Source organism: Protopterus annectens, chromosome 3.part0 (genome assembly GCF_019279795.1).
Source record: "Protopterus annectens isolate FY-2018-M chromosome 3.part0, PAN1.0, whole genome shotgun sequence".
NCBI lineage: Eukaryota > Metazoa > Chordata > Ceratodontiformes > Protopteridae > Protopterus > Protopterus annectens.
Window position 1 is genome coordinate 1,254,007,483 of NC_056731.1, and position 27,711 is coordinate 1,254,035,193.

Genomic DNA, 27,711 nt, shown 5'->3' on the forward strand with positions numbered 1-27,711 from the left:
CCATATAGCAAGTTGCATTTTGTTACATTCAGCAATCTAAATCACTCAATGTATTGCCTTTACTCTGCTTTAACATGGTGTTCCTTTTGCTCAGCAAGTTAAGCAGTATGGAGATGACCAGACAAGTGTGGCTGATGGCAAACACTCACCAGGTTTTGATACAGGACATATAGAGCCATTCATTGTCCATTTGGCATTGCTGAGTGATGCCAAACTCCACACAAATGCAGAGCGCAAAAAAGTGAAGGCTTTATTATGGCCCATTTCTGGCCATGTGTATGGCGTGTGATTCTATTTGCTGACCAGATTAAAGATTTGAAAACAGGATAGATATGAAAGTGAGAAATAGAGGACAAGCAGGGGGGAAAATGAGAACCAATAAAGGAACCTGCAGGAGGGAATTAGGAAAGAACCATAGCTATCTACTTCTTCAATGCTGTAATGTGAACATGTATAGAAAATTGGATGAATTTGGACTGTGACCACAACACAGATGGGTGACAACAACACAATCATATTATGTAGCCAATTGGACCAAATCAAGTCTTTCAAGAAGACAAATATGCGAAGTGGGGAGCCATATATGGGGCAATTATTTATTTATTTATTTATTTATTTATTTTAGTGAGACAGGTGCCCATTTTTTTGCATGTCAAAAAGAGATAAATGTTGTGGAAGGGAAACAGGAATGTAGGGTAGTGTAGGTGAGAAAGCAGGTGCAGGCAAACATGACAAACAAGACAGACACAGGGATAGTGATGGACACAAAAGGTTGAGGGACACCATGATTGGGGATCGTTAGGGCACATCAGAAGCACATGCCCATCAAGTATGGGAACAGTGAGAATCTACTCCTCACCCTCAGAGCTGTCATCACTGCCCCCTACCTTAGCTTTCTGTGAAATTGCTTGACATGGGAGTCTTTTTTACATTCTATGGAGCAACCTCTCCAAATGGCTTAGGCAGGCACCAATGCCAGTTTCTATCACATCATGCACCATCCTTGGCAGCTACTGGTAGGTGATGGAATCACTGCCGCTATCAATACTCCTGCAGGGTACTAACACACCAGCAGCTGGGGCAATCCTACCTGGTGTGAATGGACCAGGTAGTGCAGGGGCTACAGAGGCAGTGCTGCCAGGTTGTGTCCTAGAGGTACTGCGTATTGGTGCGTCAGCCAGTGGAGGGTTGGCAGGCTGAGCCAAAGTGGTTGGCCTACCCCCCTCTGCTGAAAAGCATTTTGTTTGTTACAGTGTGTTTCAAAAAAAAAAAAAAAAAAGAGAGAGATGGGGGGGGGGTAAGACAAAAAAGAAAATAGATTATTAGAACCATTATACGTCACATTCAAGTACTTTATTATAATACATATAATTTTATTATTATATTAGCTATACAATTTTCCCAATACAAAAGAGGATTATGAATTGTACATATAATTCTTGCATTATGCATATATTGCATACATTCTTTTAAAGATAATACATATTAAGTTAACAACATGGCATTTATGCCAATTTTGATAAAAGTAATATTAACTAATGATATTTTTGTAATTAGAATTTACTTGTTACTTGTGGGAATTGAACCCACCAAATTTGAATACACTATTACACTTGCCTAATACAATTACCAAGAGCTACAGAAGAAAGCACACATGCTTGCTTTTACAGTTAAGATCTGCATGCTTAAGTTGCTAGTAATGTATATAAGAGCAGTAATTTGACTACAATCATGCGTATTTGTGCAGCATACATACCCCTTGCCTATCTGAGTATTTCCAGTATTTCAGCATGTACCCCCTGTTTGCTGAAATTTCTTGAGCAGCTGTAAAATAAAGAAGGAGAGGAAAAGAGATATGAAAGCATTATGCAAGTTGGCCTTGGCTATTTACAGCTTTCCTTAACATTTAAAGTTGCATTATCTGTATACTTACACAACTGTGGCATGTCAGCAGTTCTAAACTCATCCAGCCAATGGTTGAGTTGTGCCTGGTTGTGCCATTTCTAGTCATTAAAATGGTTTCTGAATTGCTCCCCAGTATGTGGTATGCCAGTCACACTGAAGACAGCCTTGACTACACTGCTCCAAGCCATAGCCTTATACTGAAAGCACTATAGTCCTCTGCAGCAGCCTATGGCAGTAGCATTTTATGAGGAGTGCAACAAATATTTTGGACTCCTCCACACCCTGCCTTTGTGACCTGAATTTGGCACCATCCTTCCCATCTCCTGTCATGTCTGCATAGGTCCTCCAACAACAGTAAAAGTGTTTTCCCACCAATTTGTGATATCACATTTTACGGCCATTGCGCAAACATGCACAGCACTGAGCAGAGAAAAACATTGCCAAACAATGAGGAAGGGATTTTGTAAAACAGGAAAGATAACGTCCCATTTGACATTAATGTATTGCACATCTGCTGCTTGGGATGACTTGAGACATAGTTTGTGGCACCTTACACACTGCTAAAAGTAATTTGTACAATGTGGGATTCAAACCTATGTAACAAAGAGAATGCATTCACTTCCACACAGGTGGCTTTTTCTCATTGCCACAGAAGAAGTGTTTGTCAACCATTGTCATTACAAGTATACACTTTATAGATTGAGTGGTGCTATACATCAATTAAGCCTGTATGTGTGTGGCATGACAATGTCCTGGCTTATGCATTATCAGGTGTGATGCAGAAGTAATGTATGGCAATATACTGGAAATGGAAAGACTTGTATTACTTTCAGTGCAGATTTTTGAAATCTTGTTTAGACCACACAATACATTCTGTTTCACAGTTATACTTGTGTTATGGGAGGTATGTAGATTATTGTCAGTAAATTATGAAGTCCATCATGGGTCTGAAAATACATTTATAATTATATAATCCTCATTGTCATGCTACACCAGTTACACATATAATAAATTGATACCATGTATATGCTCAGACAAGCGGTTGTACATAGATATTGGTATGTAGACTTGATATTGCTATGTAGAATTATCTTTATGTTCTAATTTTTGTGAAAAATGTCAGTGGAACACCTTTAATAAAAATGTGTAGTGTGCTGGAATAGAAGACTGGCTCACCTGTGTTCTGGGCATGAACTTATACCTGGTGCACAGGGAAAGCTAGCAGCAGGTGTATTTTTCACTCAAAGTACTGCCCAGAATGCTGATAGCCTCACATTGCCATTTAGCCTGTTTGCTCAAAGGAAGGCAAACCAAATAAAATGTTTCACTTTTTTCCTAAGTAGTGAACCGTATTCGCGCACAAGTGAGCAATGTGCAAACATAACAGGCAATAACACACATACACTCCTGTTAATGCTAATTATGATCCTGACTCAGTAAAAATAACTACTGTTGAATTTGAAACACACATTACTGAGCTCATCTATTCTATAACTAAATGTATTTGCACCTTGTGCCACACACAGATTTGGTTCATAGGTATAATTTTTTTAGTCATTACCATCCAAGATGCTGACCACCGCACAATACCACTAAGCATGTTTGTGCTTCTTAAGGCAACTGACATTAAATTGTAAATTTTTATGAATTTAACCATGTGTGCACTGAACCACATGTGACACACATGGTAAAGACAATATATATATATATATATATATATATATATATATATATATATATATATTAAACAAAGGTTACACAATTTCACACCTATGGATCTGAACCATCAGACTAATGAAATTACAAAACACAACTGAGTGTGTTATCTCTCTTTAACTCAGACACAGCTTTGCAACACCATTCATATCATGTGCATACAAGCAATACACATTTCTTCTCCATTATTAAGAGTTCACACACTTAGACATTCTCATTTGGGTGTACATGTGTGGTTAACATATTTAATGCAATGACTGATCACACAACCATTTATGAATATGTTTGCAGAAGTGTAGCTCTGTCTTCTCTTTGTATTCTGGTCATTCTTTCCTTATGCCTGCCATCATATCAGACATAGATTCATATCAGATTACTAGGCTAATGGCTTAATGGCCCTTACAAGCCTAGTCAATATAACCTAATTTTACCCAATGTATGGCCCTTAGAGGTTGAGGATGGCATGGATTTGTGCTTGTGCATTGAGTATCTTAGAAATTGCCCCTACCCATAAGGGACATAGGCACTATACTAGGTGTGAATTTGCAGTTCTCCATCCATTGAACCAAACTGCATTTGAAGAGGGTCAGGGAAGGGGTCTGCTTAATGTGAATAGGAAGCCTGCTCCAAAGAATGGGCAATCTCTGAGACACATATCTGTCTCTTCAGCATGTTTTTTTTGAGTTGCTGACTAAGTTTAGATCCCTAGATTGGGTGACCCTTGTGTTGTTTGACTTGTGGATGTGTAACAGCTCCATCATGGCTGGATTTGTGACTGCCTTGTAGGTCAGGCATAGATCACTCCTTGTAGTTCATGTTGTTTACATCTTGTATTCTCCTGTTGTGAGGAACCTCTCAGGTTGCTCCAGCTACTGTAACTGCTTAGTCAAGTACATGCCAATTGGCACACTGTACTTGATTATTGGTCTAATGAGGGCTGAGTACAGTGTGACTATAGTTTCCTTGAATCTGGATGCCATACTGTTACTTATAAGTTGTGCAACATAAAAGGATTTCCTCATCACTGTGGACACATAGTGATGAACGTTCAGGCTACTAGCCATATGCATACCTAGATCTCTCACTTCTCAGTCCACTCTAAGGGGTATGCTACTGATGTAATTTGTAGGGGTATTTGACTTTCCAAAGTGTATGATAATGCATGGTTCTGGCATCAGTTATTTGTCTGATCTACACCTTCCTGAAGGGTATCTACATTTATTTATTTTATTTTATTTTATATTTGTTGACCGGGATAGTCCAACTGGATACATGTCCATTTTCAGTGGAGTCCCGGGGAGAAAAGCTCCACACAGTTATGTGATAAATACAATACAACAGACAGACAGTTTATAGAAGACATGAGATACACTGTTTATACAATGTTTTTAAATAAGAAATGAGCACTATACACGTGCAGGGCAAAAAGAAGATAGAATTATGAAATTCTACATTAGGACACTTAGTATGCATAATACAATTGTGTTAAAGTTACTGAGACATCACTGGGGAATTCAGTGCTTGCCCCAGCTTGCAGTCACCAGTAAACATTGTCACTTAGAGGCCTTCCACATTAGCCTTGAATTCAGAGAAGTATATTCTGAACAGGAGTGGTCCAGTACTGAGCCCTGTGGCACACAACTAGTAAATGGCCTCTTGCTGCATCTGGATTCACCCACTTTAATTACATGTGTCCTGTCTGTGAGTCAATTGGCTATGCATCTGGTGACATAGGTATTGTATGCCCAGTTTTGTGAGCTTTTGGCCAAGTCTAGGTAGGTGGTATGTACTGTTTCACTCTTATCCTTGGACTTAATGACTTTTTCAAAGAAATCCTCCAGGTTCAGTGGGCATGACTGGCCCTTGACAAAGCCACATTGGGTCATTTCTAGTGTTTGGAGGTTTCCTATGGCATTATTTATCAAATCCATGATTATTCTTTCTATGGCCTTACATATAAGACTAGTCAGATTTATGGGTCTGTAATCTCCCTGGTCAGTAGATGATCTCTCTTTATGCAGAGGGATGACTGTTGCTGTCCTTCACTCTACTGGGACAAAGCCAGTCTAGAGGCTATGGTTAAATAGAGATCCTAATGGACCTGATAAGCCCTGATTTAAGCTGTTTAAGAAGCATTTAAGAGGCAACCTGGTATATTGTCAGGCTCCATTGAAGCCATGTTTTTAGCTTTAGAGAGCACACTGGCAACCTGTTCTTTGGTGGTAATTGGGGTGGAGTAGTGCAGGGTATTTTTGGGGGAAGAACTGGGGAATGATGGGGAGGTGACATTTGAGCTGAGTTTGTTGGCCAGCAGATTTACTATGTCTTCTGGCACAGTATAGGTGATGCCATTTAAAACTAATTCTCCACATTGTTGGGTGGTCCTTTAAGAGTGTGGACATAACTAAACAATGCTTTATGATTATCCTTAACTTTGGAGGCTATTTTTACCTCAAAGTCTGCTTTCAGAGAATTGACTAGTACCCTGATTCACTTTTTTAGATTAATGAGGGACTTATTTCTCTGTTGTGCACACTTTCTCTTACTTCTCAACAGGATTTTCTTTCTTTTGTTGTACAACCTTATTAATACCAGGGGTCCACCACGGTGGCTTGTCTTTGCAGTTTCACCTCAGTTTATTTCAGTTTAGTACTGCCATTTTTATGCAGCTGTGTTATATGATCATATAGGACTTTTGTGTATGCCTCTGCATAAGCTTCTGTGTTTTCTGCATTTGGAGGATCTTGGAAGCTAGCTATGGCACCTCGAAGTAGGGGGTAATTTACCTTAGAGAATTTCGTCAAGTTTTTGGGGTTAGGTCGGGAAGTAGTTTTACCCTTATTTCAAGGAAGATTGCTTTGTGATCTGATCTTACTTGTGAGGACATAACAGTAGGGGTGGTGCAGCACTCTCTCTATTTGTGAATACCAGATCTAAGATATTTGTTCCAATAGTACAAGTGCAGACTAGCTGCTTCAGGGCATTTGCATTTACAAAGTGAAGAAATCTTTGGGCCCATATGCTAGTGGTCATGTATGTCTCACAATTAATTGAAAGGTAATAAAAAATCACCCATGAGTATGGTATTGGGCTGGATGGTGAGTGATTCTAGTATTTCAGGTATGATTTATGGGTTTTCTAGTTCATAGTGAGGGACCTATAGCTAGAAATATACAGTAATGGACTTTTTCCATGTTTAGTTGGACATGGAGTAGCTCAAGCATGTCATATTATTTGACTAACCTTGAGGTTAGCTTATTCTTTATGTAAATAGATACACCTCCACCTTTAGCTATTTCATATTCAGTGGGTCATTGGAATTATAGCTATGCACTGCCAGAGTGCTTTCCATGGCTCTGGACCATATTTTAGTAACTGCATAAATGTCAGCATTCTCCATGGTGAGGAGAGCTTCCAGGCAGTGCAGTTTCTTGTTGAGGCTCCTAACATTGAGAAGCAACACTTTTAGCTTGACCTGAATAGCTTTTGCTATGTTGGAAAGTTTGCTTGGCAATGCCTAAAAAAGGCACTATAGGGGTGGATAATGTTTTTGCCAATATCCAAAAGCATAGAGGTGACTGGCGAATATCATCCTTGGCAAAGTAGCATGGCTATCAACCATGTCCTCCTAAGATGACAAGTACTGGACCCCTTTGGAATGACACCACCAGCTAAGCCAATTGTTAAAGTTGAACATTTTCTGCTAGTATTGTGGCATCATCATTGGAGACAGCAGAATGCTACTCAATGTCTATAGTGCATTTTCTATCATTTTGCTTTAAATGTGTGATAACATTACATTATGGTGAACAACAGTTTTGCCATTATGGGCAAAACAATTATAAATGCGTCATATTTTTTTTTATTTAAAAGCTCAAAGAAGTGAGATCCACACTTTGTAAGTGTATCTTCACTAATAAACCCACAGCAGTGAAAGGTATCTGAATTGCGGTTGTGTTTTCCTTCTCTCACACTGATCATTCACAGTTGCAAGCCATTAGCACCTAACAAAGGTGCACAGCCTGCACTTTATTTGCATCTGATACATGAAGTCACAAGTTTGGTATTCAGTGATTTTTAATTAGTTCAAGCCTCATCTGCATCTTCACAGTGCTCAGAGGGCTGAATCTACACAATAAAAGGGTAACTGTGTAGCTAGGGAACATGACGGTGAGGATACTTTTGTATTTAGACAAAAGAGAAGATTTGTATTCCTTTCAAGGTGATTTCCCTGCAGAGAAAGCTTAATTTTGATATGGTAAGCTTATCTTATTCAAGGACATTTTAGATTTTGTAAAATGTTACTAATGCATTTATATATCCAGGAGAAAATGGAAATTGTATCTGTATACATCACTGTTGCCATAAGCAGTTTTAGCAGCATTTACATTTGTAATATAGACAGGTTACACTTTCAGCACAACTATGTTCTTAACATTTGCTTTTGCAATTGTCTATGGTATTGGAGATAAATGTTATTTACTTTTCACTGACACTGGTGTTATGCTTCTCAGATGGCCCAGGGCAACTTCCACAGGAGTGGTGGGTACAGTGAAAAATTACTGTCATTCATAAATTTACTTTTCTTTTGAAAAAGTTTAGACTTCCTGATCATTCTGTGGAAAACATATATACATTACTTATGTGGCATTCCCTGGTTTGTACAAACCTTAATTTGTGTGTTTGGTGGCTGGGGCACATACCATTCTGTTGTCCAATATGTGAAGTGTGTTTCAAGTGCTTTTCTGGTGAGAATGTGTAGGCATCCTGATATTTCTGTGGAAAACATGTATACACTACCTATGCAGTATTCCTTGGTTTGTACAAACCTTTGTTTTTGTGTGGAGGGGAGGTGGGACAACCACCTAACATTCTGTTGTACTAAATGAAAAGTAAGTTTCAAGTGCTTAATGTTGACAAAGGGTACACAGACTATTTATTGTAATAAATACATTACTTATGTGATATTTAGCTGTTTTATCCTTCGGTATTTTGTGCCATATAGGATTATGACACCCAAGCCTACAAACCACAACAATAAATAAATAAATAAACAAAGATCTTTCAGTGATGCTGAGAATTAGGTCATAATACAGCCTCTGAGGTACCATGGACAGGTCATGGGGATATGGTTGCCAGAAAGGAGATTTAGAAGCAGTTAGTCTATGATGTAAATGCAGTTGGTGGTCACAGCTGCAATTATGATCAGGTGCAGCATCGGGCCATTGATATGATGCCATCAGCCCAGAGAAGGAAAGCTGCAGATACTCAAGAACAGTCCTGTTACCAAGCCATCACTGACACAAAATGTGGAGTTCCTGTCCCGTGTCAGAGATCCTGACAGCTCAGGGAACACTGCAAATGTGTGCTTGATGTTGGTGCTGATGTGGCTGGGAGAACAAGTGTGTCCTAGAAGTAGCTTCCAAGTAAGCTTACATATGGCAATATTTACATTTGCTTGTATAATACAATATATAATTTGAATACTACTTACTGTGATACATTTTTTTCTATATTTACCTATTGATAAGTTATACAGTTATATAAAGAGAATCGCTTTGCTTATTACTAAGCATTAATTAGAAATATAATGATCCGTATATTTTAGGAGGTTGTAATGAATGTCTGTATTGCTGCACCATTTGTGCTGCGATTGCATGACCACTGTTATTTTTTTCATTTATGTTGGATTAATATTTAGGGGAGTAATAATTTCATTTGTGTGTGTGTTGTTTATTATCACAGTGATCCTGACAGTGGAAGTGTAGGACTCCTAACACCTGATGTTGGAGTCTCGGCAGGCTCTGATGATGATGGGGGCCAAATGGAAGCAGAGTTGGGGGCAGAAAGAGGTTGAATCTTATGCTAAGGTTGGGACTCAGACACCCATTGGATTTCTTTCAGACACAGTAAGTATGCCTATGCATACCCATTCCACTGAGCTCTCAGATAGTGGCCATTTGATAACTAGCTACATTTCTGCCTGCCTGTCTTTCTTACTCACACACAGTCACTCCTTTTGTGACAGCCTTGACCTCCAGCCCAACCAAACTCCACCCTGTGCAAATGATAATAAGTGTGCTATCACCTTGTTTCTATCTTTGAATTCAGGGATACATATATATTTTTTCTGGTTTACATTCATTTGATCAGCCGCTGGATGGCCGATCGGAAAATGTTCAAAAGCAGTGAGGCAAGTTCTCATAATTGCAAACTCTATTTAAGTGAAACGCATAATATCTCCTCCTTTTTGACCCATAGTAGTGCTTATTTAGGTGGTAGAGAGGTTGGAAATGTCTCATTCAGTGTTTTGTACAACATTCTGACCATTCGCCACTGAGAAATTCGACATTTGAGCTCAGTGTTACACCCGTTCGAGGTAAGTTAGGTCAGTCAAATTAATGTATTCCATTTTTTCTGATGTACAGGGTGCATAGCTAAGTGTCTAGTATATATATTGTTGATGATACTTTTAAACTTTTATTGATTTCTTACAGCATTTTTACTGTTGTGATTACTACCTTGAAATCACTGATACATTAGTGAGGCTTATTGCTGCACTTATGAGAATGTAGAGATAATAAGACTTTGGACTGCTTTTTTTATTCTGGCCATGTTAGATGCATGAGGCATGTTAGCTGATAAACAGCAGAAATCTTTCAACGTAAGCAGTCCTGTCACATACTGATGACATTGCTGGACAACTCAAACACATTCTGCTTAGGTACATATTCAAGTAAGAGTATGCAAGTATCTGCCTTTCCTTCATGTTCTTACATATTTATTTTCCTATTCCAGGTTCAACACTTACCTTGATAGTCTTGCAGTTACAACTGTTTCATTTGGAGCTGACTTTGTCTGGTCCTGGCAGTACACAGCCATTACATGAGTAAGTAAAGGTTGTAAGCATTGTCTGGCATCAGTTTTACTGTATGTAGGTTCATAGGATGAAAGTTGTACCCTTTAGGTGGTAGGCATAGGTGCTGTCCGTTACCTCTTTATATTGCATGCCTACATCTATCTACACCAACAGCAGCTGATGATTCTCCTTTGGACTCCTTACCTGCATGTGGCTGTGGTGACAATACAGTGGTGGTGGAATGTGTTCTCCTTCCCCCTAGTGTTCCTGTTGTAGCTGTTTTCTCAGAATGATATTTTGTAGGATAGCAAAGACTGTGATAATTTTGGCACAAGTATTGGGATCATACTGCAGGGATCTCCATGTATCTAGCATCAAAACCAATACATGCTCTATATTTTTTTGTTTAAGCATGTGCCTTATTATAACATTCCTCCACAGGTGTGTGTATGCATTTCTGATGGGAGTCATCAGCCATGGTGCGATTGCATAACATGCATCACTCAGTAAATGTCCTTGAGGGATATCACCCCTGGAAAATCTTTAATAGAGCTGTCAGTTGTGCCAGATATGGGAGAAGTGGTAACTGCTGGGGTTTCCAGCATACATATTCAGGATGATTCCCTTAGCATTACTCATGACGTGGCAATTAATGGAGTTTAACACCTCTGGTGCTTTGATCTCAATGTGTGTGCGCAGTCTATGGCACACAATATTTCATAGTATTGTGCTATTGGGTAAAAATGCTGCATAGTTGTAGCTCTGTCCTTGGATGTACAGGGAAAATATATATAGTCATTGACATGCTGCAGCATAGCATTCAGGAATTGATGTAGGATCCTGGATGCTAATGCCTGTGACACCTCCAGCATGTCCCCTGTTGGTCTCTGGAAGTTTCCTATAGCTAAAATGCTAAGTGCTACACACCCCTTGGTCTCCACACATATTGGTTCCCCTCAGTTTGCCCTTGTTCTAAGTTGAGAATGACAGAGGTTGCAGAATTCCTGGTTTATGTCTCTATCCAAGTGTAGCGCTCTACTATTTCTACCTAATGCAGACCATGAAAAGTTAAATGGGCTGTAAATGCCCTTCTCCATCTTGCCTGAGCTCTATCTATCAGAAGCAGAAGCATAGACTTGAGCCTGTTGCACATACACATACAGAAGAGCAGCATCAGAACTTAACATTCTTTCCCTCTAGTATCATTTCCATGGTTGAATTCCAGTAGGTTTTGGAAAACAAGGCAAAAAGCTACACTAAGTGTACAGATTAGCTTGTTGAATAGCTTCACCATCTTGGATTGGTTGATTAGCATACAGTTCATCTGCTTATGCTGTAATTAGCATGCCATGATGTTTACTGTGTTTACATGACTCTACATATCATGTAAAGCCGCTTATTAAACACAAATCAGCGTGCTGCCCACACAGTTTTAGTGAGCTGTGTAGGGTTTATTGAATCCTGACCTCTATCTGAGAATACTAAACAGGCTAGTTATACTGTACAGCTCTGAAAGCACTGAATATTCAGGCATACTGAAGTAAACTCTGAGTGAGGTTATCACTATGCCTTAATCATATTTCACCGTTCTCTGTATACTACTGTACAGCATTTCTAATGCACAAATTTCAAGAACATAAAAAAACACAGCTGAAGAATGATATGTACAATTATTTAATTTGTATCTCTAGTATCCTTTACATGTGCTTCTTAATAGGTAATGCATCAAGAAGATAAAATCAAACAGTAAATACAGCTTCAAACCCTTTGGCAGAATGCATGGTGTATCAATGGTTATACTGACTGGACTTTGTGACATCTCATAACATTTTCTGAACTAGAAGTTTCTGTGATATGTTATTAGCTTGGTATAACATGCTTGTCTTTTATATCTCATATCCAGCTTGAATACCAGCTACAGCAACAAGGAGTTAGACATGTGCTTGTTAAGATGGCGGCTGTGTGGGTGGTATCATTTCTCATTAACTGTCCAGTCATTACATTTGGGGAGTACATACTTGGTGCTGATTTTATTCCACAGGACCAGTGTTATATTTCTACACTCATATGGAGTTTAGAAATTACAATGCAAGTTTTTACATTTATTGTACCATTTGCTTGTACTGCTTATTTCAGTATTAAAATCTACTGGAATCTAAGAACGCGAAGTAGACAAAAACATAAGAAAATAAAAAGACCATGTGATTTAGAGTCCAGCAAGGAAAAAACATTCTCAGATGATGTTGCTAGTGAATCAAATGTTGATCATGCTTTAACAATCCAAGAACCACTAACACCACCATCAGCAGCAGCAGCACCACCACCACCACTACCACAAAAGGTAATAATGAATAACTCAGGTTCTGGTGCAAACAAAAGTCAAAGTCCTTTATGCAACATAGTACATCTAATCCACAGACTATTTAATAGCACTGTACTACACTTGACCAATCATGGGAAGCTCAATGAGACAAGAGATCATAACACACCCGACTCTTTAAAGCTGGCAAAGGATACAAAAATTGCTAAGTCACTTGCCATTATTGTGTCTGCTTATGGGATCTGTTGGGCACCATTCAGAATATTGATGACCTGCCGTACATTTGATAAAGCTCACGTGATCAAACCTTTCTGGTATGAAATTTCCTATTGGATGTTGTGGTTCAATTCATGCATTAACCCTGTGCTGTATCCATTCTGTCACAAGTGCTTTAAAAAAGCTATTTTGAAAATCATTTGCTTGAAAAGACACTGAAAGCTGTACCACTAGAACTTCAAAAAATAGCACTGATATAGTACTGAAATGAGAAAACTATTTTCTAGTCTCTAGGGATAAATTAAGTGATGTACAGTTTCTACTTAAGTATTATTATTACTGATAGAATCAGTTTGTGTTGAATATTAAACAACTGAAAACTGGAAGCAGTACAGTGGCACAGCAGATAGGAAATTCACCTCACAATGGTTCTCTGGCTTGATTCTCAGCTGGGAAGCCTTTTGTGTAGAGTATGCATATCCTCCCTGTGTTCACATGGATTTCTTCCGGGTGATGTTTCCTCCCACATTGCAAAGACATGTAGTAGGTGGACTGAACACTCTAAATTGGCCATAGGTGTGATTGTGAGTGTGTGGTGAAGAAGAACAACTGTGGCAGAGCTAGCCACATAGTGGTGTGAACCATGGCTCTAGATAATTGTCATTGTTGAAGAGACACCCTGACCCCATGTACAAACATGGGAGAAGGGTTTGTGGAGGAAAGGATAAACTGAAAACCGGTCCCATAATACTTGCTCATTACTATAGTTTCACAATTACAAATGAAGCTGTTTTAATTTCCATTTAGTCAATGTACATAAATAAAAAAATAATGGCTTATGTGTGCTTCTTTAATTGCCATTATGGCAGTTGAGTATTCAAGTTTGTGCTACTGTATGACAAAAATAACTATTTTTTTTAAATATTGCTCTTCATAATTATGGTTCTTCTGCAAGTCGTGCTGTAATATACTTTTTCAGTAATACCTGTTCTGTGCGTAAACATACCAAACCAAAGCATTATATCCTTATAAACATTTAAAGGAGAATTTCACATGCCTATGGCCAAATCTATCAGCTTACTGTAATTTGTTTTCCAGCTGTAATGTATGATCTTGATCTGAGCAGTTAACTATACAAATCAGTCAAAATGTTCAAGTTAACCAGAAAACCTGACTCTTATGTCTCTGTAATTCAAAAGGCAGAGCACTCATCTTTGATAGCCAGAAGCTCAGAAGGCCGGAGGTTCTTTTCCCCACACCAGACACCTGGATTCCTTTTCCCATATTGGCACTGCTGCACACTATAAGGATGGCAGTACACTCCATCATTCAAGTCATATATTAAAACAAGGCCCCACTAGCTCAGGTGGATGTAAAAGATCTCATAATATTCATTGAAAAAAGAGAATGGAGGTTTTATTTTCATTTTCTCTTTTACAGTCTTTTTACTTACAATAAACAATAACTAATAATAACTAAGAATAAGTTCTATGGTATACTTGCCATAATTCTTTCTAAATTTGTAGTAGTGGCAACTCCCTCTATAGCTTTCACCATATAACATAACTAGAAATATAATACATCTCCACAATTTTCCTCTTATATTTTCCAACGTAAAAAGATTAGGGGGATTTCCAAAACAAATTTCCCCTAGTCAATATGAATACCATATACAATTTTCCCTTGAAAATAGGGCATGACTTCTAGGAATAACCCATTAAATAAAAGGAAGTTATTAAAAATAAAACAGAGACAGTCCTGATAAAAATGATATATATAATTAATAGACAAATAAAAGTAAATAAAATGCATGTTCAACCATACCTTTGTTTAAAATCAGAACTGAGCTTTACTATAACCATTTGCCTTTTCTGCTATTTTGTACCCTATTTTTTTTTCAAATTGAGCCTATGGATAATGCTGCTGTAATAATGATCTCATGTCACATGTTGTTAAAAATGAATTTTGGTTTTGAAAAAGCTGACTTTTTATTAATATTGCACATTTTGATTTTTCAGGATGAACGTTTGATGTACTCATGCCCACAAATAAGTAAATGGATTTTATATATATATATATATATATATATATATATATATATATATATATATATATATGGGTCTACCTGATAACACCGACACGTGAAAATACCAACGAAATCACAGACACCACAAAACCGAAACTTCAAAAACATGAAACTTCACATGCCCGACAAACCACAATCCCGACAATCAACAAACAAAACAAATCCCCTGTCCAAAAAGCACACACACAACACAACCACACCAAAAACCTTACAAACCTGCACTAAACCTTACATACAAAACTATCTATGCACTAACCTTAACCCAAACCCTAACACTAACGTCCGCCACTATCGCACACTCATCTAACCCATGCACTAAACCTAACTCACTTAACCTGCCCCCTAACCCTACAGTCTGTCACTATCGCACACTCACCTAACCCATGCCCTAACCCTAACTCACTTAATCCGCCCCTAACCCTAACCCCACACTTACCTTAACATGTCGGTTTTCTCAGCTTTGGGATTTTCAACTGTAAATCATCTCCGTTGTCGATTTTCCGGTGTCGGTGTTCTATAGTTGATTGAAAACTCACTTGATTGAAAATGAAATTACTAGGACCATTTCACTGAAAGCTCACTTCACTGAAAACTCACTTGACTGAAACTCATTTAGTTGAAAGTACCATTTTCCCCACTGTAGTGCGACCCTGGAGTTAGTATATAAAGTAAGGGGGGGTGTGGCGGGCAAAGCCCCCCACATATCTTGGTTATATATTCTCTTTTGGAAATAGTTATTTATTGCAATGTAAAAATCCAAAAACGAACGGTCTGGTAATGATAGCTCCACACAAAATGCTGCACAGCTCGAACAGGTAGCAAAAGATTTATTGTCAATAACAGAATGAATAAATTGAACCTCAGTTAAGCGCTTTCATCTGTATAAAACAGACTTCATCAGAACACTGTAAACTTGACCCTCCATCCTTAAAAGCACTTTTAGGTGCCAAAAAATAATTAAAAATTTAAAAAGACAGTGCCAAAAATTCACAACTGCTAACATATGTAGAACCTTTGTAGAGCTGTCTAAACATCTCTAATAATTGTCCTTATTGCATAAACACTATAAATAATGTTTAATAATTAATAAAGTAATTCATAATGTATAATATATAATGTATAACCCAACAATGTGATTAAATGAAAATAAAATATACATCAATACAGATCAATAAAACATATGTAAAACCTGTATGAACTATCGAACATATCTAATAATAACCTGTCACAATAAACACTATAAACATATTGTATATGAACTAAATAAAATGAATAATGACATAAATAAAAATGAAATGTGCTACAATAAAACATGATATGCTACATACAGCACATATAACATAAAAAAAAATCAGAATAAAGAAATTAAATACTGTAAAATGTGATGCAAAAAGCAATGTTTATAATATGTGTATAATAGGTAGAACCCTACCATAAAGTCACAATATACACAATGTTAAGCCATGACCAAAAATGGTTTAATACTAATATAGTCATTAATACCAGGGGGTCTTGTGGCATCCGTTAAAATCTGCCATCTACTCTCTTTTAGACCTAAAACAGCATTCGGATTACCACCACAAGTCAATATATCTACCTTATCAATAATAACAAATTTGAAATAATTTGAATCCCCACTTTTATGTATATGTCGATATAAGGCATTATTTTTGTCCTTGACCCTAATATTATACATATGGTCATAAATGCGTCGCTTAAGCTGTCACTCTGTTTTGCCCACGTAAAATGCTGATCATGTCAGACATGTTGCTAAATATACAATAAATTTGGTATTACAATTTCCTGCCCTGCACTTTACATAGGTCCTGTTGTAATCATCTAATTTATAACCTTTGACTTTGTTGACTGCATAACATTGCTTACATGATCCACATTTTTTAGTTCCAAATGTTTTCTTTTTCTTATCACGTTTGTTTGTCATGGCTTCCAATAATCTCTTAATATTGGATCCAGTTTTGTAGACAAAACGGGGGTGTGTACCTAATATTCTAGCTATATTATCATCCACTGTAATCAAATTCCAATGCCCTTTAATGATATTTTTAATATATTGCACAACAGGAGAGTACAGCAGCACACAAAGCCGATTGCCATGCCCAGAATTATAGGCTGTACCATCATTTCTTATGATGTTTAATGTTGCATTACCCAGTAAGGGTAAATATTTCTTACCCCATTCTTTTCCCACATAATTAACCACATCACACAATAAGGGACTGGGGTACCCCCTATTGATGAACATGGACTTAATGAAGTCCAGTTCTTTATTCATTAATTCTCTAGTTGAAGACATACAGGCTGCCCTGATGCACTGCCCCTTAAATACATTTTTGAATACATAATGAGGGTGATTACTACTAAATTCCAAATAATCGTTAGAAAACGTATCTTTTATATGTATTTGTAAGACAAACCCTCCATCTGAATGACTAATATACGTATCCAAATATGCAATGCCATTATCACTGAAATTATATGTGAATTTCAAAAAATCGGTAGTAGGATTAATATAATTATTAAGGAATGAATCATATCAATAGGACCCTTCCATAATAAGAACAAATCATCCAAATATCTCGTGTAATAAACAATGTGTTGGTAATATTCGCATCCAAACAAAAATTTGGTTTCCATTCAAGCATACCCCTCTGGTTTGCCTGAAAAATTCACAATGGATAGCATGTTGGATTGCTAGCAAAAGACATTCAAACGTTGTGGGTTCAAGTCCCACCAGAGTCAAATTTCATCCTATAAACAAAGCCCGCTGTTGGCCAAATTTAAGCATGATTGGATGGGTAACTGGAAATTCATGCAAGGGGTTCCACCTGTGTCCCTTTTGGACAGGGACAAGAGGTGCTGATTTTAGTGTCTGCTTGAACCATACACCCTTGGGAACATGGGTTGAACTTGGTTAGCCATATAAGGGCCCTGGGTCCATTAGCCTAATAACTTCCTATGATCCTGAAAGTCTGTGATTTGCATATCCATTCAGCACTGGTCTTTACAGATTACTGTTATGAAAATGTAAAGCCACAGACTATGAATAACAGCCTTAGAATTGAGAAATGGAAAATTTGTGCCATATCTGTAATAGAAGAAAGACAAAAAGCATTGCCTTAAAAATCTGGTGAATCTAGTAAATGGGACCATTGGAAGCAATCTAGATATAGAAGTAGTACAAGGAGTCAACAATAACTGGCTGAAATGGGGAGTAATCTTGTATTTCTATATTCTGGTTAAGTATACAGAAGACAAGAAGTCTTTTAAATGTTACAGGTGGGAAGTTGATTTGTGTGAGTAAAGATGATTTTCAAGAAATAATGATTAAAAGATAAGCAGACATACTTTTGACAATAATAAGGAGTACAAATGATGCTTTAAATATGAGAATGAAAATGATTATGGTTGAATGGTTATAAATTACAGATGTGTGGTAAACAGGGTAGGAGTCATAAAAAGACTTATGTCTAATGGAAAACATTTTTTGCTGGAAATGATCACATAAAATACAAAAATTAAAATGTCTTCTATGGTACAAGACCACATTAAATTGAAAAGGATAATGTCTAGTGTAAATTAGTTTTAAATAAAGAAATTATTGCAGAGACAACATTTGGAAGCTTGCCTTCACTTTAATGTGGTTTCAAAGGGTATGAGGGTTTTATGTATGCCTACTTACGGTGAAACCCACCCTGAATTATTGAAGCAGTGGCAGCAACTGAACTTGGAACTGAGTAGAAAGTACAAGCAGCTGCTTATAGATTATTTTGATCCATTTGAACTGAGGCTAAGCACTAGTATACAACAAAAATACTCTGACATTATAGAGCAGTTTGAAGGGGAAACCTATACTAGTGCTTTGAATAAAATGTATATTAATGTTGCACTTTATAAGACTAGACTGAGGCAAACAAAACAACGTAAACTACAAAGAGATTTTATGGACTTTAATCTTGGTCATGTGTTTACATGGCCATGAAATATTTCTAACTTTGCAAACCCTAATAATGATGTTAGAGTGGAGGATGTAGGAGCACCTGCATCAAGTGCAACATACATGCCTTCACCAGTTCTGCTTACTAAAACGCAGGAGGAGTGTCAGAATGTTACTTCTCAATTAATTAATGTGTCTCAAACACCCTCTGAAATTGGTATAACTCCCTTGCCTAACCAGCAAGCTAATAATCAGGTCTTACAGGGAGCAAGATCTAAACAGCTTATTCCACTAACTCTTGATCTTTTTTTACCATTACCAACAAAGCAGAATGTGCAGAGACAACAGAAGCATTCAATGAGCAGAGGGAGATGAAAAAGGAAGTTCTCAGGAGAGAGAACAACTCCGAACAGGGAACAAAGGCAATGAATGAACTTGTAATTAATTTGTCGGACTATAGTCTATCTAAAGCTGAAAAAAGCAGGGGCCTGACTGTTATACCCTCTGCATGTACTGAAATAAGTGAATTGTTGACTGATTTAAGAGCGTTTGCTAGAAATGTGGCACTTAAATTGTTTTTTAAAAATGATGATAGACACAGCAATAATAGATTTTGTAAAAAAAAGTTATTTTACACCTGCTATGCCTAATCACATAGAATCTTTTATTAGAGCTTGTGAAAATGAAATTTATAATAGTTTCTATACTAGCAAAAGAGGCTCCTTTTATAACCTTACACAAGATGAGAGACATGCCTTGCTCTCTCTGCAGAACAATCAAGCCCTGAGTATAAGATGTGCAGATAAAGGAGGGGCTGTTGTTGTTTTGAATAGGGGTGATTATGTTCGTTCTATGAAAGAAATGTTGAGTGTTATATATACATATGTCCCAATAACATGTGTTCAGCATCTAAAAATTGTTAAAAATATCAATGAATGTTTATATGATTTGTTAATGTGCAGACAAATAGATGAGCAGCTATATAGGTTCTTCACAGTTGATCACCCTAGGATACCTTACATCAAAGGGTTGTCCAAAATACATAAATGGCCAGACAAATCACCATTAAGACCAATTGTAGATGGAGGGGGCTGGGCTACAGAGCCCATTTCAATATATGTGGAGAGTAAATTAGGACCTATAGTAAGGCAGATTCTCACTATTTTGAAAGATGCATCACATTTTTGAAGGCCTCAGGGGATTAAATGAAACACCAGGGCTAGGTAGTTGCTGTATGGTTACCCTTGATGTACAAAGTCTGTTTACTTGCATACCTAATGATTATAGAGTTGAGACAATAAGAAGTGAACTGAAAGAAATGGGGATCAGTAGTACAAATGAAATCATGTTGATTTGCACATTATTAGATTTAATATAATCTAATAATATATTTGCGGTGGTGGTGCTGCGGTAGCATTGTCGTCTCACAGTAAGACGTTGTCCTGTTCAATTCTCAGCTAGAGCGTCTTCTGTTTGGAGACGTGCATGAATGGGCGTACCTTCGTTGAAGGTTGTGCGTTAGGGCCAGCAACTCGGCACGTAAAAATCTACTGCCAATCATTAGCAGACTGGAGTTCCGCTGTGGCAACACCTAACTGGGAAAAGCCGAAAGTCACAACAACAACAGCATTATCTAATAATATATTTGTATATGATAGTAATATATATTTACAAAAATTGGGGGTTGCCATGGGCACCCCCTGTGCAAATTCATATGTGAACATAGTAGTTTATTATTGGGAGAAACAGTATTTATTCAAAAGTGTGGTCAGTAAACATATTAAGATGTATAGATGCTTTGTCGATGATACTTTTATGTTGTGGGAAGGGGAGCCATCACTACTGTTGGATTTCATTAAGTACTTGGAGTCTACAACGGACTTCTTGAGATTCACTATATCTTTCTCACTTGTAGAAATTGACTTCTTAGATGTCTCTGTGTATAGGGACAGTTTGGGTAAAATTAATACTAGGCTCTTTAGAAAAGAGTATTGGAAAAATAGTCTTTTAGCTCGTAATAGCATGCATCCTAAGCACATTTTCCCAAATATTATCAAGGGGCAGTTGATTAGAGCTAGCAATATATGCAATGTGCAAACTGATAAAGAGAAAGAAATTAAATATTTGGAGCAACTATTTCTGGAGAGGGGGTATGACAAAACTGTTTCAAACTGTAAAGAATGAAACTGCTGATAACAGGAAAGGAATTCATTCTATCAGTGTAAAGCCAGCAATGAATGCAACTGTAAAAAGGAACTTAAAGTACAATGACAAAGTACGTTTTGTTACTAAGTATGCTAGTGACACTAGCAAGGTTTGTAATATAATTAAAAATAACTGGCACTTCCTGACAACTGACAAAGAAACAGAAAATGTAGGTAGAGTGCCCAGTTTTGCATATAAGAACAAGAGTAATTTAAAATAGTTACTTTGTAATGATCGGCTAAAGAACATTGTGTCCCCACTGAAGCTTGGAACATATCCTTGCAATAAGTGTAAAATGTGTCGATAAGTTTCTTCTGTACAAGAATATAAACACCCTGTTTTGTCCTTCATATTTCAGCCTAGATTCTATGCTACTTGTAGAACAACTAGCTTAATATATATGGCAGAGTGCACTGCACATGCATGTTTCTATATAGGGAAGACACAGAAAGGATTCAGAGACAGAATCTATCAGCATATGTATGATGTGAAAAATAAGAACAAATTAAATGCTTTAGCTAAGCATATAATGGAGTTCCCTTCACATAATTTTAAGTTTAGAGTTTTACAAAATGTTAACAATGACAAGGTGGGGGGACTTAAACAACTTAATTGCAAGAATTGAATTAAAGTGGATATTAAAGCTGCAAGCCCATGTATACCCTATGTCAATGTCTGCATTAAACCTGAGCTGGAAGTTCACTCACTTAAATAAGATGTAACACTAGCTGAAGACTTAATTGATGTATCTTAAGGGTTGGATCTTTTTTAATGATGTATTTAATTAATTAATTGATAGTGCTTTTGATATAAAATATGCATGGATGTTTACTGTTTTATTGAAGACTTGAGAAAGCTTGGCTTGTGCTACGTGAAAGTGCTTGTCTAAATAAACCTGTTTTAAGCCGTGGTGGTCATATTGATTTTTTTTGCTAAACTAAAGAAATTACAGATTAAATAAGAAAGCTCGGTGTTACAACTGTCTGTATAATATAATGTACAAATGAAAATTGGGAAATTTCACAATTAAAAAACTTTGTGGCTGAAAAGGATGTAGCAAGTCTTAAAGACAAATACTGTGATATGGATTGCATAGAATATCTAAATTTACAGGAACAGTATTCACATATAATAAAACCATAAACATAAAATAATATGTTAAGTACAAAGTCACTGTAAAAATATAAACTGTTTGGAAGGACTTTAAGAGGACTTGTGACTTTTAATTACAAAATAAAAATTTGATTAAACTTGTAATAAATGTAAAATTATTAAAATCATACATTAATACATTATCCCCCTATGAAGAAGGTCAGTGAGGTGATACAAATTTGGAAAAATACTGACAAAGAAATTCATGATTTAGAAATTAGTAAGACAATTTATAATTGATAAAAGAATGAAATTTGAAAGCAATGACAGGACACTATCAGAATTCTTTGGACTACATAAGAAAAATGTGTAGCCATTTTAATGACAAAAGAATAAACCAAGCTAGTATATAGTAAATATAATCTAATAATATGTAATGCAATGATGGAAAACAAATTCAATTTGAACCTATTACCTTAGGGGAAAAAAAGTTAATTTCTTTATTACTGTATAACCAAAATCTGATGACATTCTTCATTAAATTCAAAGTAAGCAACCAAAACAAACTGCAAACATTAAACTAAAAAAAATAGCATTCTAGGTGGATGAAACAAAAACAAAACTAAAAATAAAAATCACCACTGGACTGACTGTGAACATTTGTGTATTTAGCACGTTTATCTGCATGTAGCCCCAGATTTCTTCAGAATAAAAAAGTTGTACCAAATTATTTAAATACACAGCATTAAAACACATGACTAATCATAAAAAATCTAATTAGTTTATCCACATTATTATACAGTCACATCTACCACATCCCCAATGTTGATCCTCACTGAGGCTGATCAAATTTGGTCATACAAGACCTTAATGGATCCATAGCCTAAAACAGAGATGACTTACTGGATTTGTGATCTACCCATCCCCAACCATATAGAACCACTGCAGACCTTTCCACAACATCTGCACTAGATAGCAGTGGTGGTGGGGATTGTTAAGATTGGATGAAGATGGGTGAAGGCTGCCAGCCTAGCCAGATAGAATTTTGGAGATAATTCTGTCATCTGTAAATATTACTGTAAACCATAGGCTTGTTGTCTTAAATGGTAAAAATAGTGTTACATGCGGAACTGAAAAAAAATGTAACAACAGGGCACTCTACTGACCAAGTAAAGCATGCTGTGACCCTTTGATGTTAAAACTCAGAGCCAGTAAGTCTAGAGTGATACATCCTGTCTATTGTTTTAAGGCCAGAGTTAATGGCCAGAATTTGCATGCATAAATGTCCTTTATTGCTCTGGTTTCTGCCCAGAGGTGAAGAATGTAAATGTAGTTTCTGTTAGCCTGTGAACCTAGGGAAGTGTGAAGAATGATGTAATGTGAACCAGGAATGTGATTTTAAAAACAGAGAATCAGAGAGCATTATGCATTTTTGTCTTGACCATCCAACTCACCAGCACTGTCTTGCTCTGTATGTAAGTTTATCTTAGATTTGTGTTTTCTCTTAGAAATAGCTGGAAACTAGAACATTTAGACTAAGTGTTTTTCTGTGATGTCAGACCTGTACTACTGAATTATTTTAAGTATTTCTCTGTGATCTCTGAACTCTTGACTAGCACTGTGTAGTAAAAAGAATTGTCTTGTGTTTTGACTATTTGTTATTAAATATTTTTAAACCCTTTCAACTGTGGCTGTTTTTATAGAAATGATTTAAGTTCTTTAGAGTACTTTCATTCCTTTGGTAAAATTGTACAAAGCCACTCAAATAGCTGTAGCCCTGGGCTATACTACCAATTGGATAATAATATTGCACAGTAATAATTGGACACCCTTTTAAGGGCCTTTGAGTAGCTGATAAATATGTGTGGGTGGTGGCAGCTGGTACTATCTTATAGTCTGGGAAAAAGGGACACAGCTGGAGAACCTGTGCTAGTCTTTCCCAGAAGTGTCTGTGTGGTTGTATAAACTCTTCTCAAAGTGTGTGTGTGTGTGTGTGTGTGTGTGTGTGTGTGTGTGTGTGTGTGTGTGTGTGTGTGTGTGTGTGTGTGTGTGTGTGTGTCAGCTACTTGGGCAAGAACATTAAGCACTGGTTGGACAGAGAGAGTGCTGGAGATTTTAGCTTGCCCACTAGGCTGAGATCTGAACCCTATAGCTGTGCCAGTGGGGAGTCTTATTGTGGACCTGGAGAGCAAGGGAGCAACCAGCCCTGGACTGACTGTGATCTCTGTGTGCTCTTAAGGGAAATTGCACTTTACTGTGTGTATTTGTTATCCTTTCCACCTATATGAGACACCCTTCACTGGTGTTAGTGGTGAGGATTGAGGCTCCTTGATTGCTGGGCCAGGGCACGGGGATCACAGGGATATTATTAAAACAGTATGAAAACATCAGGGAAATAATAGCACCCTGGCAGACTATTGAATTCAAGTCCACTCTATTCATAGCTGCTTCCCCACCAGATATAATCTATACTAGTAGACTCACAGCAACTTTTTCAACAATCTTCATATAATGAAAACTAGTAGGTGTACTATTCCCACATAATGATATATACATGGCATACATAAACCCCACACACAGGTCACCTAAGCAGTATTGCCACAGCAGAGGGTAATCAGCTAGCAGAACATCTGCTACATATGGCATATCATCACTGAATGGGTGAATCTCTGATTCATTGGTCTAGAGGTAGTACTTAGGTGCCAGCAGAATCTATCATAGCAGAACCCTCACAACTTTTGTTGCAGTGACCCCGAACATCAGCTACGCTTCGTTTACTGTAGCATGATACTAGAACCTACCCTGTATGCTGTCCTCACAATATTAGTACTACTGTAATTTACACCCAGTAACCTAACCAACTATGGTATCTCTTTGTCATTGATGTTATAAAATGCAAAATGAATAAAGCAGTAAAAACTTCTGCACAGTTATGTAAAAAAACACTCCACACTCACTCACTCACTCACTCACTCACTCACTCACTCACTCACTCACTCACTCACTTATTCACCTTTTAGAAAGGCTGGCTTGATTGTAGTAATCAATTTAATCCACTTTCGGCACTGCTCTTAGCATTGCTATTTGGTATTCTTCTGTAACACCATGAGGTCTTTTGAGGACATGACTGATTTTATTGCATAATTTTGAAGCATTTATCTTGGTATTTATGCTAATGAGCCTGATTCAAATGATTGTTCCTGAATAGCACATTTAACTTTTCATGCAGTTAACCAATGCCACACCAATAAGCTAAATTAAGCTTTGTGAACTCATGTGAACACTTATGAAGTGCATTGAGCAACCATAGAAAGGTCAATGATCCCACCAGGGAAACATAGGGGTATAGTGCAGTTATATAGCCTGCAGTAATGCTACATAGTAAACGCATTAACACATGCAGTCTCTGTAATATATGTTCAGTATTTTCATGCTAGTGTTCATACAATAACACCATGATGCCACACCATGTATTTTCATACTATGCAACAGTTTTAACATGAATGGTCATAGTACATAGTTGTGTTATGGTGCACATCATAGGATAATAATATCAATGTGCATGACTATGAGAGGGCTACCATAGTTTTCTGTATTGTGACCTGATGAATGGCCGTGCATTTCAAGGGCACAGATGTTGACATTGTTCCCAGGTAGTGCTCTAACGAAAAATAGATCTTTTTTCACCTGCAATATATGGGACACCCAGAGTGCCTAACTGGGAACTCATATGAAAGTCCACGATATAAAGTGAATGCCTGGCACAGTCATGAAAGAGTGATTTTTAAATATGTATTTATTTGATATTTGTTTACTGGGAAAGTCTGACTGGGCCAGAAAGTGCCCAGGTTCTGTGTAGGCCCAATGAGAAAATCTGCTCAATCACAATTTTTCAAAAATCAATTACAGACATTTTAAATCACAAAGTATCATGTTACACTAGAGTACATCAAGTACAGATATTTATACAACAACCCCCCATTAATATTCCAAAACGTGCATGCTGATTGGTTAGCATGCACGTTGTAAATCAGACTTACACTAATGGAAAAAGGTCCGGTCACCCAGACTTTTTCCATTAGTATAAGTCTTTTTTTTTACAGCAATGGAGAACGCAAGATCTCCGTTGCTGTTTAGACACTGTCTCGCTATGTTAAATGGGTTTAACATAGCGAGACAGCTTCAAAACAAAACAACAGAGATTCTCCGTTGCTTATTTTAAAGTTGTCACGCTATGTTAAACTCCTTTAACATAGCAAGACAGTTTGTAAAAAGCAATGGAGATCTTGCTTTCTCCGTTGCTTCCACCCACAGCTCTGATGTACTGCGTAAGCATACGCATGCGCAGTACATCAGAACTGCAGCAGAATACCTGACCTCTGTGGAAGGGCAGCAAGGAGGCATTATACAATGTTGTGCTCCAACACCAAACCCATCAAGTCAGTAATAAAACATATTCGATCCCAGTCCATAGCGGAATGTTTCCTCAAACTATTACAAAAGTATTCTAACCCAATATCCTTGGGAATACAGGAAAATAAATCAATGACATCGATGGTGATGAAAATTAAATCACGACTCCAAATATTTGGTGTGAGATGTCCTAAAAACATCCACAAATCCTTAATCAAGTGAGGTATTTTATTGTAAACTGGTTTAATCCATCTATCAATAGCAACCCCTAGGGGGTATGTTTTAGATTTACTCCCTGATACTATAGGTCTAAAAGGGGGGGTGTATCAAATTCTTATGGATTTTAGGAATACCTATGATAGTAGCCATCGTGGGCTATTCCACTTTTAAGTAATGATGTATTTCACTAGTAATTCTTTGATCGATCAAATATTCCTCCAGTGTTAAATCAATTATTTTATAACCGATATTGACCTCATTTAGAGAAATGGTTTCATAATTACCAGATTTATATAAGATGTTATACATTTCATTAATATAATCCATACTATTGAATAATGCAATTCCACCCCCCTTATCGGGTTTCATAACTCTAACCTCGTTATTGTTCAAAAGTTGATGTAAACATTTACGTTCCCCCTCTGTTAAATTATCCTTAATATCTTGTTTAATATGTTTGTCAGTTTTATATATTTTATTAAACCTATAAATATCCTGGCACGCCATTCTTTCAAAACTGGCTACAACTGGATTTGTGAAAGGAATAAAAGTACTCTTTTTCTTAAGGGCATTTGTGATAACTAAATTGCTATCCTGATCAGGCTGTTTGAACTGTATAGCTAGATTCAACCTCCTGCAATATAGTTTTAATTCCATTATGGTATCAACTAAATTAAACCCAACAGTAGGTATGAATTTCATGCCCTTAGAAAACAGCATAAAAA

At 37.0% G+C, this 27,711-nt stretch overlaps 1 protein-coding gene across 1 annotated transcript in view; it reads left to right on the top strand.

Annotated features, from left to right (window-relative positions):
• The window catches only part of LOC122797049 (histamine H3 receptor-like), a 184,313-nt gene extending 171,078 nt beyond the window's left edge, over positions 1-13,235 (top strand). Inside the window, exon 3 of the mRNA XM_044065825.1 lies at positions 12,384-13,235. Within this exon, the coding sequence (XP_043921760.1) occupies positions 12,384-13,235 (852 nt within the window). The remainder of the gene's footprint in view (positions 1-12,383) is intronic.
• The last annotated feature ends 14,476 nt before the right edge of the window (positions 13,236-27,711 follow it).